Genomic DNA, 14,842 nt, shown 5'->3' with positions numbered 1-14,842 from the left:
ATGAAGAAGCAAAGCTCTTCATTCCAGGGGAAAAAAAAGAGATTTTTCATTCCACAGATGTTAAACAGTAGAATTAACAAAAAAAAAAGCAGAAAGAAGTAATAGGAGTAATTGCTGCAGATAAAGAGCTCAGAGGTGAGCATGGATGGTGCCTTGGGCACTGTAACAGTGTTTTTCATCTGCTACAGGTCAACCAGAAGCTGATAAAATACCTCCTCTTCAGGGCCAGGAAGATCTCACCCCACACAGGAGTGCTCTGGGCTGCAAGGCTCTGCACATGTGGCAGACACTGTCCCTCTTCACACAGATCCTTTGGACACAGACACCTCCCAGCCCAGTCACACAGGCAAAATTTTAAAAAAGCAATTGGCAGGCTGCTTCAGCAAGCAATAAGTAAAAAATACAGTTTCTTGGTAAGAATCCTGGGCTGAGCCTACATTCTGTTTCCAAAGACATTTACACTGACACAGAAGGCAGAGAGCAAGAGTTCCTTCTCAAGGTGGCAATGTCACTTTAGAGCAAACAATCAGAAAATATCCATGTCCTCTGTCAGTTCTGGGCTGCTGCTGAGACTCAAATTCTAATAACAAGGCCCTTGTCTTAGGCAGTTTTAGAGGCCACAGACACATCCCATCAGATAATCCCCAGTCCCTGCAGTGCCAACAGCCTCACTCTCCTGTGCAGGTCACCAGTGAAGCTCATTACAGGAAGCTGGCTCTGTCCTTCAGCAATGTGACAGGTGATTCTCGAGGAAAGGAACTGTTCTCACTTCCTGTAGGACTGGCTGCCTGCAGAAAAACATCCAGAAAGGGTCTGTCAGCTGAGAGCAGGATTTATTTACAAGACAGAAGCTGCCTGAGGGCAATGCTTGTTCAACTTGTACAGGCACACAAACATCACAAAAAACATGCAGAGAGGCACTTTAACTCCTTTAACTCCTGATGCTGCAACTCAGAACTGCAGAATGTATTTATGGCAGCCCCTTTTCAGGGGATATTGAAAGAACTGAAAGGGCATCACCGGGGCCCAGTTACACTCCTAACAAAAAACATTCCCCATTCTTCTGGTAGAGATTTTTGTACTGCCCTAGCTGCAATGTGCCTTGGTACACTGCAAACAGCTTCAGCACACCCATGCTGAGCTGCCTGGAACAGACAGAGAATAAGGATCAGAGTGGATTAAACCACACAACCATGTCCACATGGAACACAGTTGAAAAGGTCTACATTTGGAGGTGCCTGTGCTCCCTGTGGAACTCTATTTTCCAGCCATGCTGCCAGTGTCATCCCTGTACCATCCTGGAAGTGGAAATCACAGAGGATCCCAGCATAGCTGATTTTATTTCATATTTATTTTATTTCATATTCATTATATGAAGAGCTTGCTTTTGCTCTAGAGTTCAGCTAACAGCAGGGGCTGCATCTCAGGCAGGAATCTGGCCCCAGGCCTGTAGCTGCACTGAGTACCTGGGCTTCCTCTGCATTCCTCAGGCATTCCACACACTCCATGCTCCAAGAGGAGCGGTCAGCTGGTTCAGGTAGGTTTACATAAAATCAACTTGTTTCCAGAAAATACACCTGTAATAAACACTAAAATCAAGCTAAAAATGTGCCTCTAAAATAAGTGAATGCAGCAAGTAAAAACAGAAAGTCATCTTTTTCTCATCATGTCCATCAGCTATAAAAACTTGCATTTCTTCAGAAATACTAAGAAATCCACAAATTAGTCTTCCACTGGAACAGAGTCTCTTTAGATGTAAAATCCTACATACCTATGCAGCAGGCAAATGGGAGGCAGCAACTGCTGGAATCTACTGATTTCTGATATCTGTGCATCTGATACCATTTTTGACCTACAGATGAGTCAGCTAGGAAATTAAAGGAGCAGTAAGCACAGAGCTTTACTGGGGAAACATTAGGGGCTCACTTGCTTCAGATCTCTTCCATGCATCTCTAAGTAACAGCTGAGAATTACCTTTGAGAAACTCAAGTTTCAGTGTGAGTGCTTAAAACCCTTTTTAGTCCTTAAAAAATCTGGTCCTTACAACCTTCATGTAACTCTTCCCACCTATGAGAAAGTTCCTGCAGGAAGGACAAGAACTAATTGGTGCTCTGTGACAAGAAGGCTGGACACATGTACACAGAAGGAGTGGAAGATTAAGTTGTTTGCAAAATAATGTATTTGCTATTTTTAGCAGGAAGAGCTTATCATTTAATTGTTGACACTGTCTCATGCCACATGTGGACAGATAGAAAATGATAGCCTGGATTCCCCAGCAAAAAACTGGGAGAAATGGTAAATGGACCATAGCAAGTTGGAATGCTTGCTATACATTCAGCATACATTCCCTGCAAAGAGGTATAGTGTAAAACAAATAAAACAATAAAAGTTAGAAGAGCTCAAGTATCTGAACTAACAGATCACATATACTGAATCCACAGAGGACCCCAAGTGATCTACTTTAGAGCAATTTAAAAATAAGATATATTTAACACTGTGCCCCTGGAAAAGGATCTTGCTCCAGAGCCTCCTGAAAGCAACACTGGTCTGTCACATCTTTCCTAGGACACTCTCCCAGGTGTGCAAAGCTGCCCTGAGAAACCAGAACATGCAGAAGATTTTTTTGTGCACGCGCGCACACACACACACACACACACACACACACACTCTGTACTTTTCCTGCCCTCACTAGGGCTTCTTTTCCATGGGCCAATGCTTTTGGAAATGAACCGAAACAGGAACCAGGGACAGACTCCTGGGTGTTAACACCAATTCCAGTCAGGGCTGCTGTCACAGGAAACAGAGAGCACTTGTGTCAGAGGTAAAAGCCAGGGCACATGCAGCAAAGGTAAAGCTGAAACAGCTGCATTACCTCAGCACAGGAGTGTTGAAGCAAGGAGCCTCCAGGTCAAAACCTCCTTTCGCCACCGAGAACATTCCCTTCCAATGCCTCACCTGTACTCCCTGAACGAAACCACACCACTTCTCTGCATGTGCAACTGTGTGGAACAATGAATGAGCAACACAGAAGGCTCAGCATGCTCTTTCCAGCTCTGTTACTGGTTTACTGGGTTATTTAAACTCTCTTCATTTCATTTTCTCTATCTGTAATGAGTAGCTAATGATATACACACATTTCGAGTATCTTGGGAAGGTATTGACTTACTATGGTTTTGTCAAATGTTTCAAGGTAACAGTTACAGCTAAAGAATAGAGCTAATGTTGCATTGTGATCAAATAATCATCACTAAACTTGTTATGATGCCATGCTCCTGCCATTTTCACTGATGATGGACACAGAGTTGTATTAGAATCCAGCTTTTCCTATCCACACACCTGAGAAAAAGTTTGCTCATTACTGAAGAATGCAACTTTCTTCCCCCTCCACCCCAAAAAACACCACAACTGACACTCCACACGTGTTTACTGATGTGTGAGCATCCAAGATCCATTTTTCCTCTCTACTGAGCTTGTGCTGCCTGGCTCAAAGCAAGAATCCATCATTTTCCTCCGTCCTCACGTCAAAGCCACCCTCTCTTCTGAACCCCCCACAGATGAAGTTCTTATAAACTTCTGCAGGCCACAGCATGGCCACATGGCTGTGGAGTACCAGTCTCCAGCAGAAAGGAGACTGCCAGAAGCAGCACATTGTGCTTACCCTGCTTACCAAGCTGCCCTGAGCCATCTCCTGGGCTGCCTGACATCTGCTCTACATCCAGCTGCACTGCAGACACACCCAGGGATCCGACTTCAAGTTACACCCTAACCCTAACCCTAACCCGGTAAAGCAGCCTAGGGTGAGGGATGGTCCCAAGGAAAAAGCTTGGAATAGGGCTTTGTGAGATTTAATGACCAGTCTACAAATCCAGAAGACACAAAAAACCTGAAGAAAAAAATTCTAGATTTCTTAAATGAGAAATTTTTTATCACAGTCTTGAAGTTCAGCTGCTACTAACCAGCTTCTCATCTTATTACTGTATTTGCTCGTGCCTCTTGTTCACATCCACATCAGCATTAATTTAAAGATTTAGACAGTGTTATGCCACCATTCCTTCTATCTCTACAGGAAGAAACTTGAAATACTTCTATGAATTGGTTCAAGCCTTGAAGCAGGTTCTGTTACAATTCCTGCCTGGGTACCCTGAAATAAGTTTGGAACATTGCACTTGATGATCTGTGTTAGCTGGTTAAAGTCACAAGTGTCACACCAATGTGACTTAGAGGGAAAATGTGGCCTACTTGTGATTGCCACCTTAAAATGTCCTGACTCATATCTGGAAATTTCACTCTTGCAAATGAAAGGGCACTTCTACTGCACTGATTGATCTCTAGGTGTTACTGCCACAGAAAATATCTGCTCAACTGTGCCAATAGTAAAACTTGCCATAGAACTGCACCTGGAGGGTGCCCATAGGCAGAGCAATGACAGATGCAGGTCCATTCAGTGGGATGAACAAGTGTCTAAAGTAAAGGAAAAATCTGATGACATCTAGAGAAGGTCTAATCTGAAACTCATAAGCTTCCCCAAAAACTTCTGAGAATTTGAGTCACTTTTTTCCACCCAGAGACAGGAAAAAGCATGTCTTTTAACTGCTCACATGACAGCCTGGAAATAGGAGCAGTGTTCAGCAGGATATAATTACATGGTTGTACATCCTGCAGATGACAAGCACAATGTCATATACTCCTGGCACATTTGTAGCCTACCACTTCTTTCCTGAAGAGTTTCTACAACGCTCCCTCCTTTCTCACCCAAGGAATGACAAACAGAATGATGGCATTTTCCACTTACTCTGTCTACTCCTTGAAGATCCTGAGGAGCTTGGATGGCTTGCTTGTTGGGGTCCAGACTGAGAGAACTGGGGGGCAATGGCTGGGACCTTTCCCTTCCTGGGGCTGCTGCTCTGCCCGTCAGGAGTGCGCGGGATCTTGGGTTTGCTGGTGAAAGCCAGGGCAAAGTCACTGGAGGAGGAGAGGGAAAGGGTCAGCAATGCATGGAGAAACACATCTGCATAGTGAGGCTGCAACCAAGTGAAACCTGCAGTGCGTGCTGGGACAGCCTGGCAGGTGCTCAAAGCTCAGGGAGGCTGCAAAATGGAAAGGAACATGGCACCACAGGCACTGCCTGGGCCGTGTGCTCACTGCACAGCCTCCAGCCTGGCTCTTGACCTCTCCATCCTGCCCAAACCTCACTCTGCACAACAGGAGTGAACACGGGCACTCAAATTCCCTGCAAACCAGGAACTGAGCTTTAGCTTGTTTTCTGTTGTGTTTATCACACCAGTGACTCGTTCTGGGGTGCAAAAAATACACAGATATGCTACAGCACAGGAACACATCCTTTTAGGGCACAGACACCAGGATTTCTTCCAGGTACAGGTCAGTCTTGGCAGACATAGGCAGCCTCCCTGGCTCCTGTCTGAGATAAGATTTGTAGAACGCCCTGAAGGCTTTGTCAAGAGAGCAAAAAGCTGTGATGGCGTCTCTAAAATAAATTCCTTAAAAACACAGGTTCCTTGCTGACACTGAGAACATAAAGCAGGTGCTGCTATTTCACAGTCTGCAAAAAAATACCATTCTTTAAAATTTTGTCAATAACTGTTTGAGGATACACTGCCCTTCCTTGCCCCCAGCATAAATATAGCTTTTCACAGTTAAAATAATGGAGGCTACCAGGAAATAGCAAGTCTCTAAAATAATTCTGAATCTAAATTAATGTTTGCACTAGTGAGTCGATTTTCTCTTAAGAGGAGAAAAGGTTAAACCCAAGTAACTGCTACATGAAAACTTCATCACGTTTAAAAAGGGAAATAAAAGAGCCAAAGGCAGGACATCGAAAGGTGCCCTCTAAAAATCGGCGATTCAAAAAGAAAGTCCCCGTGTTATTAGCTCCATCAAAAGAACCCTTTGTGACCATCAGAAGGGGTGATTAGGGGGATTTTCAAGATATTTGATCTCCCCTCCTCCCCTGGGAATGCTGCTGAGTCAGTACTGATTAGCCCTTCCATAGCCCTGCTTCACCTTGCAGGGAGATTTGAGCAAGTGTTCCTTTTGTATTTTAAATAGCATCATTGTCTGTATTTCGCATATGTATATGCTGCTGTTGGGGGCAGAGAAGTGCTAACTGCTCTGCTGAGAACCATCTCTGCAGCCCTCTGCCTATGACTATTACAAGTGTTAATACCTGTCTCAGCTTCAAAGGAGGAGGTGGCAGATGGCAGCAGAAACAGATTGGTAAAACAACCAAAAAATAAGACTGCCAGGATAAAACCTCAAGGCGTGGACCGCGGAGATATTTAAACATCTTTAGCTCCATAGAGGAGTGTCATTGTTATTGCTTATTTTGTCATTTAACTCAGTCTGACCTGCATCAGTTGGAACAATCATTTGTTCCTGTGGAAGTAAAACAACTGCAGCAGAAATGTCACTACTAAGATCTCATTCTTCTCTCCAATTGATTTTGCATCCTTTCACTCAACTCTGTGCAGTTAAGTTCCCAATTTACACTGCTAAGGAAGAGGGGAAAGAGAAGTGACCACTTCCAGAGCCCAACTCAGCCCTCCTTTTCTCATACATACCTCTTCTAGGAAGGTCTTGGTATTTGCCAAACAGGTATTTGCCTCCAGGAAGGAGGCAATTCTTACAGTGGACAAAACTATGAGCAAAGAAGTGATTTATTAGTCCTATTTGTTTTGCAAACAAATTATAGTCTGCGTCCAGGAGTGAAAGAATGAAAAGGCAGGTCTAGTTGCAGGTATTGCAACACCAACATATTAACAAAAGACCCTTGACACAGAAAACCCTGGGCTCTCTTCAACTGAGAATGGCTGCATTCCTGTATCTGTAACTCAAGGCTGTGTTTGGAAATCCAAATTACTGCATGCATGCTGAGGAAACACAGGGTGAAAAGATATGATCTTCCTCTGCAGGACACTGCACCTGTGCCTTCACTCCTATAAATTCCCTCCTGAGATTTATACATATGATTGTGAACAAATATTAAAAATTACTGGGAACACACCTTTTAAATAACAGGTTATGTAGAGAAGCAAAGCATCTCACTAAGGTGGGGGACAAGATGCTGCCAATTTTATTGCTTCTTGGAAACAAAGCCTGAAAAAGAATATCCCTATCTCCACCACAAAGCAAACAATTTGGTCATAAATTTGCATGGTCTATTTGTACTTCTATTATGTGCTTAGCTACTGTTACAAGAGACAACAGAAAAAAAAAAAAAGCAATGCTGGCCCAGAGGTATGACTCCTAATCACTTCAGCTGAAAACAGTATCAGTTTGTTGACAATGTATAATTGCTCAGATCTCCCCATGGAAACAGTACAACTGGGGAAAAAGCCCAACCAAACAACCAGAGCCCCACCAGTCCCCCCAAAACCCCCAAACCACAGACTGGCATCTGCAGGCATGAAGGAAACAAAGTTCTAGACACAGAATCTTTCTGAAGTGCTAGAGCTGTAATTGACACAAATAACCAAGCACTTCTGAAAAATCAGATGCATAAAGAGCTGTAAAAGCCTTCCTTTAACACATCTCCACCCATTCTGTGTTTTAGTTCTGGAACATATTTGCTTTTAAAATTTGTCTACACTGTTTAAAACTTGGCCCAATCTAATTAGCTCTAGGAAAAAGCTGTTAATGTCTGAAGGACAAATGCAGGCTCTGAAAACTTTGGTAGACTTTAGTCCAATTGCTAATTAATTCCTTGTTCTCATCCAAGATATAACATCACAGCTGTACACGTGACAAAGGCTTCACAGAGGGCCTTAGGTGAACAGGATAAGCAGGATAAGGAGAGACCTTTCATTTTACAGGAATGATTTCAAGGAAGAGTTGAAACCCATTGCTGGGTGACCTCATAACTTTGCCTCCTTTGCTATACCCATCTAGTGGATAAATGAAGCACTCTGGTCAGCAGTGCTAGCAACTCAGCATGTTTAAGCACTCTTAACCCACTTAAATGCTTCATTTTTCTTCCTTCTGCATGTTAATTCCTGTCCTGTCCCCACAGTCCTCCCTATTTCTTTACTAATAAATGATTTTCATGGACTACTGTTGAGTCATATAAGGAAGCAATCAGGAAGTTTTATTTTCAGAAGGCTGCATTGAGCATACATGTGAAGTTCATTAATAATGTCTTGCTTGAGACTTCTCTCATTCTGAACCAGATGCTTAGAAATTGAGCAGCTGCCTCTGGCACAGCAAAGGGTATTTTGTCTGGCAAGCACCACCACAGCTGTCTCAGGCCAGACTACATCACACATCAAGTAACTTCACAGATTGTCTTTACAGCAGCATGGAATTAGCTGGTAAACCCTGTCAGACTCCTCTTACAATTTTAGGTATTCTCTGGATAGATCATACCTGTGTGATGGACCATTTACTTTGTCCTCAGTGAAGCCAGCAGATTGAGAAGACAAGGCATCACCAGCTGGGATGCATTGGTCCATTCTATGGCCTGATGACTTCATTTCAATTGCTGCTTAAAAAAGAAACACAGTTCAGTGAGGAGCTGTCTCCTTACAGTTTTATTAGAAATACAATCAAGTCACTACTCCTGCTGTGTGAAGGAAACCTTGAGGTTTTGGCAGGCTACTGAGTTTGTGTAGCAGAGTTTATTAGGGCTCATCACCTGAGCAAAACAGCTCAGGTGGCAATTTAAGCCCTCTGCAGTTGGAAAATAAAACTGGCCACACTGTGCACTTGCAATGGGATAGGAGCATGCAGACCTGCAGTTAACACACATCAGCTACATCCAATACCCCATTAAAGCCACAGGAACACAACCCCTTGCAGTTGTCTGTACATATCCACAGTAACAGGGCCACTGCAGACAAAAAGAAGTGTTTTACACTTCTGTCAGACTCAATTTCTGCCTTACACTAATGGGGAAGTGAAGGACACTCAATTTGCTTAGAACCACAAGGCTACCAAGATGTGCAAGTTCAATGAAAGTTTAGGGAAAATCCCTAGCTCCATTCCTGCCATGCTCAGGACAGGCTGCTGTCCTGGTTTGCTCTCTCATGCTGATAAGAATGCAGATCAGGTCACTCTCAGACAGGCATTTTGCTGCCCAGCACATGTTCTGTCTAGCATTCAGCATAGCAAGTGTAGGAAGATGACCAGGGCTCATCTTTGGTCCACAAGTTTTCTGCCCATAGGAGACAAAAAATAAAAGAGTGCAAGAATTATTGATTCTTTAACAAAGGATAAAGGGGGAGAGGATGGACCCAGACAAAATCAGACCAATTCAAGAACAACCAAATACTTCCAGGAGGACATTAAAGAACGATGCTCATTTTTGGTAAACAAAAGAGGATCAAGGTTCCTTGAGGCTAAACTTTGCCTCCCTGAGATAGCCCCTTGAGGAGGCTAATTGTTCACATGAAGCTTTATTCTGTTTTTTTCACTCTTTGTCTCTTACTATTCATTTCATGACTTGGCTGCATGAAACTCTGAGTCCCAAGGTACTCATGAGATGCTGGGAAACAAATATTCTGAAATAAGCAGGCTCCTGGTACTGCAGAATGACCATCAGACCAAGATCAGAAGTCAATAAACAGCGTATTTATTGCACAGCAGAGATGTTTGGCAGAGCATCATGAAAGCCTCTAGAAGCAGTACCATTATTTTTACACATTTCTGTTCCCTACTGTATCTTAGAAGGCAACAGAAGAGAAAGGGCTTATTTTCCATTGTCTTAAATTAAAGCCTTTTTAATTTAAATATTACAATCCCCAATGCCTTTTGGAAATGTGGAGATGTTCAAAGACCCAGCTCAATTATCATCCTGCAGAATTAAGTCCTGTCACTGACATAACAACCAGGGGCTCCAGCAGTGCAGTCTCTCTTTTCTTTTTTTCTTTCATCTCATTTCTAAATCTCAAAAGATAAGAAAGACAAGCACATATGTCACTGCTACTTGGAAAAACCCAAAACAAACCTCAGGCCATCTTTCAAGTAGCTCAGTGTTATTTTATAGCCTGGATTAATGCTAGGAAAAATTTCCTCTGTCACAGACAAAAATTATTTGTGTTTTTACATGTATAATGCATATAAAAACCAGCAAGATGTTGTATATTCTGACCTCAAAGATTTTTCTACAGGAAAATAATATAATCTAGTAGTCTTATTAGTAGCCACCTGCATATAATTTTGACTGAAAGCAGCTAACAGAATGTTTTAAACAGAGGCTACAAGCAAAGTTCTGACAAAATTAAACATTTAAGCTGGCAGAAATATCTTCATCATGAACACTTTAAATCAATATTAATCAAAAACTAACAACATTTGCTTTGCTGACTGACTCAGGCTGCCTGTTTAAACCTCTTCACAAATCTCTACAAAACAAACTATCAGACAGCATCAGTAGCACAGCAAAAGTGCCAGAGGTGAGTGCATCCATCTCACTGGAAAGAGATCAAAATCTGTTCACTTGGGCTCTGGATGGCTGCAAAATGCCTTAGGAACTGCATCCAGTTACACTTTAAAACACCAAATAGGAGCACCCTTGATAACTACTTGGCTTAATTTCCTTTACAAAGCACAGGTATGTTCTTTTTTTCCTTCTCTGCAGGAGCACTGCCAAGTCAGTATGCTTTTACTTGGTTTACAGCCTTTGCTGGTGTGAGTTGCTGACCAAGGGCAGCCAAACCCCCTGAGCTGTACTCAAGGTGTTACTGTGCACAGTGAGGCTGAGAACAGCAGCTCCCGTTGCTGCACAACAGCAAGAACCCAAGTGCCCATCATGGACAGGAGCTTCTCCTGCTCCTGTCCTCCTCTCCTTCAGCATGTTACATTTATCAGCTCTGGGCATTACGCAAGTGAATTCCTGTCTGCAAGACCTTGGTTACTTTTCTCAGAATCCTTTTCATTTCCTTTAGGAAATTTAAAAAAATAGAAGAGAAAGTAAAAAGTATGCTATTCCTTTACTGCTTCAAAGCATATTTTTCAGAAAAGAAAAGGCACACTTTGCCTGAACTTATTAATAATTCTGTCCCGGATATGCTGCAAGATCCTTTATCTATGACTGCTGAGCAAATTGCCTTAGATCTGTAATTGCAAATGTTAATGAATCCCTGCAGGAAGGTTGAAATTCCAGCATCCAAAGGTGCAGGATCTCGTGGATATCAGAAGTTCAGCTATTGAGTATTTCAGAAGGCTATAACCTTTTAAATTCCATCACATGTTTCTGAGCTCTCAGGCCCAGCTGAGTTTGCATTCATTTCAGCTGAAGCTGCAAGGGCAGAATCTTTAGCAGCATCACCCACAATGCAGCCACACAGCACCAGGCTGCCCATCCTCCACAGCCCTGGATGGTCTGAATGCAGTTGCAAATCTCAGCAGATAACTGCAGCTGCCTTCAGCTCTAACACTGAGATCCAGCCAACAGAGCCCGCAGGTGCCAGCAGACAGTGATTCATTTAGATCCAAACAAGGGATATTTGATCAAGCCAGGGCCTTTGCCTGGTGGGAAGTGCACTGCCTCTGGCTGCAGCTCCTTCCCTGGGCAGGGGACACTGCAGAGAATCCTTCACACAGCGGAAGCCCTGGGTCTGATCCTTGGAACTCTCACAGGAAGCAAGATAGAGTGAGGTAAGTGACACCATTGGTGTTTGCTGGCCACACGTTCCCTTCTGTGGCCATTCTTCAGCCGGAGCTGGAGCCTGCTGGGTGCCCCAAGGCCCTGCAGACTGACCCAGGCTCTATAAAAGAGTGCCACTTCCACACTACACTAAGAGAATCCCCAATCTATAACACACAGTCCAGGCCCCCCACACCTGCCCCAGTCAAGGAAGACGTCAGCAATTAAGAACAGCACCCACAGGCCATCCTTACATGAGGGGGAAATGCAGAAGTCAGAAATGCTGGACTGTCTCCCACCACAAGTGGAAGAGGCACCACTTGCTGGAGACTGCAGCTTCTCATCCCTGTCGTGACAGGAACTGGAACCATTTTCTGGCCTGGAGGAGAAAGGAGAATGCAAGGTGAAATAAAAAGTACAATATAAAAAGTTTACTCAGAGTAAATTCTAATTTCTTCTAATTGCCTGTAATGACATAGTACACATTGAAGTTATTTTAAATTTCATATTGCAAACCAGTATTAAGGATGTAATTAAACTGTTTGACTGTAGCTCCCTCAAACCAGCTGACATCAAACATATCTGAAATTAACATTTTTTCCTACTGCAATAAAAGAGCTGAGGAAAGGAAACCATAACTCCCTGCAGTCTGAAGACCCAAAATACCATCATGACACTTACAGAAAAAGACTGTAAAATGGGCCTGAAAGATCTTCAATACTTAGCTTTTTCAAAGATTTAAGATTTGCTTCTGAATGTTCCAAGGATTTCACTTTAAAGAGCAATATGCAACACTGACTTAAAGTAGGCAACAAACAGAACTCTTGATTTCACAAGTGAAGTGGATCAGTGGGAAACTGAAGCAGCTGAAGGACAGAACAGGGACACAATTGCTTACTAGTAAGCCATAAAACACAGCACAAGTGAAAGGGTGTGAAAAGTGTGTGAAAAGAAGAAAGAAGTTGGCAGACATGGAAAGTTTCCCTGCCCAGGTTAAGGTAACTAAACCACATTTCTAGTAAAAAGGATGCAGTCCAAGGAGGCAGTTAATGATTTCACAGCTAAATCAGTTTCTAAGGAAATAGCTAGCAGAATATTAAGTAGTTCAGGCCCCCTTGAGTGATGTCAGCCAGCTAAAGAAGGAGGGAAAAATGAAAAAAAGAAAAAGAAGGCAGCTTTCCAGTATTTCCTGACTCCCTCAGCTCCATACAGCAAGAGCTTGTCCATACAGGGATCCCATGACAATTCATCTGAAGTAACTAGAGCCTTGTCTGCACTGGGAAGTCATAGAAAAATTAGCATGAAATGGTTGCTTCATGTGCAGTGGCTATTCTGCATTAATTTTCTGTGTGAATACTTCTATTCAGCACTAAAGATCTTCATCCCCCTCCCTTTTGGAGGTATGAACCAACAACTCAAAGAGACACGTTATAGTATCTCCTCAACTGCTTCCTCTTTCATGATGTTTTTAAATGGAATATATTACATTGAGTCTCACATGAAGAACTTCAAAGAAGTTATATTCACTTCAATTTTGAATGGCAGTATTTACAAAAATTTTTAATGCAGTTTAACCACTGTGCTGAATACAAGACTCCAGATAATTCAGATGAACTGTCCTGAATTGTATCTGGTAGACAAGCTGTGTCCAGGGCAAAAGTGTCTAACATTTTTCATGAGATTTCACATGATACAAGCCACTTAAATTATTTAAACTACAAAATACATCCAGTTCAGATATTGCTTTCAAATTAAGGCAGCTAAGTTTTTATTGTCTTCCTCCTGCAATAATTTCCAAGTGAGTATTTCCTTATTTTGGTAAATTAATTTGTACTAAAATTAGAACAGCATAAAAACCATCAAAGCTTGTCCTTTTTTGCTGCAAAATGTAGTTTGAGGATGTCTTCATCTACTCACTGCAGTTTCCTGCACACAAATTAGTTAGGTACAAAGGACAAACTTCTCATTCAGGGTGGTACTGCTTGTTTCCTGTTTAAAACATAGAAGCATCAAACACTCATAGTATTTTCACCATTTGGGCAGAGCAGGAGGGAAATTAATTTTCACGTATTTTCACAGTGTTGGATTTCTGCTGTTTATATTTCTCCTCTGTAGTCTGCATAGTGAGGCAATCTGTAAAGGCTGCTTCACACCATCAAACTAACACCTCTCTTAGACCAAGAGCTACCAGAACCAGCATGATAGAAATGTGGTTTTAATTTGTATCCAGCAGTGACCTGCAGCCATCTTGCAGAGGCACAAGCTGCACAACTGAGAGGATTCAAGTTGTGCCAAATCCAAGACTCAAGTCACTCCAGGATCCTGGGACATTTAGGTAAACACCCTGCCTGGGTAGATGGTGCTAAAGAGAGGCAACAATCACTTCCAGAGATTATTTCTGATGCAAAAAATGCAGTGCAGTACACGACATAGGGAAATAAAAGGCACTCCCATGGGTTTGACACAACTTTTTTGTGTTCATTTTCACACGCTTGGTTTTATCTCCACTTACAAAGCAAGAATGTAAAGCTTAGACACTCCGGTGATAATGATGATTTATTCCTGAAAATATACTTTCTAAATAGGCTGAAAGGCTGCCAGTCAGGGACTGAAATGGTTCCGGCCTTAAACATTGTGAGGAAGGAGTTTTGTCCTATAGCAAAAACAGTTTCAAGAAGCTACAACCACAGAAGCCCCCCCCCTCCTTGAAGATGCCTGGCTGGAACTTTGAACTGTGAGTTAAGCCACCTAGATAAGATAAAGAGATGTTCAATCATCTCAGATCTAGGGAGAAGCAAACAAGGCTGAGAGCAAGGAATGCATTCACAAGAAAGCCAAATGCAGCAGAGAATCATCCCTGGCTGGGTTTGGGGTGAGGGAGACCACAGCCCACAGAGGCCAGGCTTACACAGACTCCCCTGAAATGAGGGGGGATGGTGGTTTTGGGTGTAGCCTCTGGTCAGAGGCACTGAACACCCATCCTCCCTTACACAGACTGTAAAACCCCACAGGCCACATCCACGGGACACTGATGTGGGAGGCAGCTGAGGGGATGTCATAATCCATCCAAGACCCCCAAAGCATTCCTCAGACTCATTCCTAAGGCCTTGCACCACAGGACTGCACATGAGGCAAAGTGATGCAACAGCCACAGAGCCTGCAGCAAGAGACTGAGTCAAAGTGTCCCCCCAGGGGAGGTACCAGGGCATTCCCACCTGGCCTGGCCATGCCCTCATCCATTGC

At 43.0% G+C, this 14,842-nt stretch overlaps 1 protein-coding gene across 1 annotated transcript in view; it reads right to left on the bottom strand.

Annotated features, from left to right (window-relative positions):
• Positions 1 to 653: 653 nt before the first annotated feature.
• The window catches only part of ARMC9 (armadillo repeat containing 9), a 56,473-nt gene continuing 42,284 nt past the window's right edge, over positions 654 to 14,842 (bottom strand). The window contains exons 23-26 of the mRNA XM_054282543.1: positions 11,854 to 11,978; positions 8,380 to 8,494; positions 4,793 to 4,962; positions 654 to 788 (exon numbers count right to left, since the gene is read on the bottom strand). Coding sequence (XP_054138518.1) covers positions 766 to 788; positions 4,793 to 4,962; positions 8,380 to 8,494; positions 11,854 to 11,978 — 433 coding nt within the window. The 3' untranslated portion in view covers positions 654 to 765. The remainder of the gene's footprint in view (positions 789 to 4,792; positions 4,963 to 8,379; positions 8,495 to 11,853; positions 11,979 to 14,842) is intronic.

The sequence above is a fragment of the Melozone crissalis genome, unplaced genomic scaffold (assembly GCF_028551555.1).
Source record: "Melozone crissalis strain CALT ecotype California unplaced genomic scaffold, PUWL_Pcris_2 ptg000034l_1, whole genome shotgun sequence".
Lineage (NCBI taxonomy): Eukaryota > Metazoa > Chordata > Aves > Passeriformes > Passerellidae > Melozone > Melozone crissalis.
Note: the sequence above shows the minus strand (reverse complement) of the source record. Positions and strands in the feature narration are given on the sequence as shown.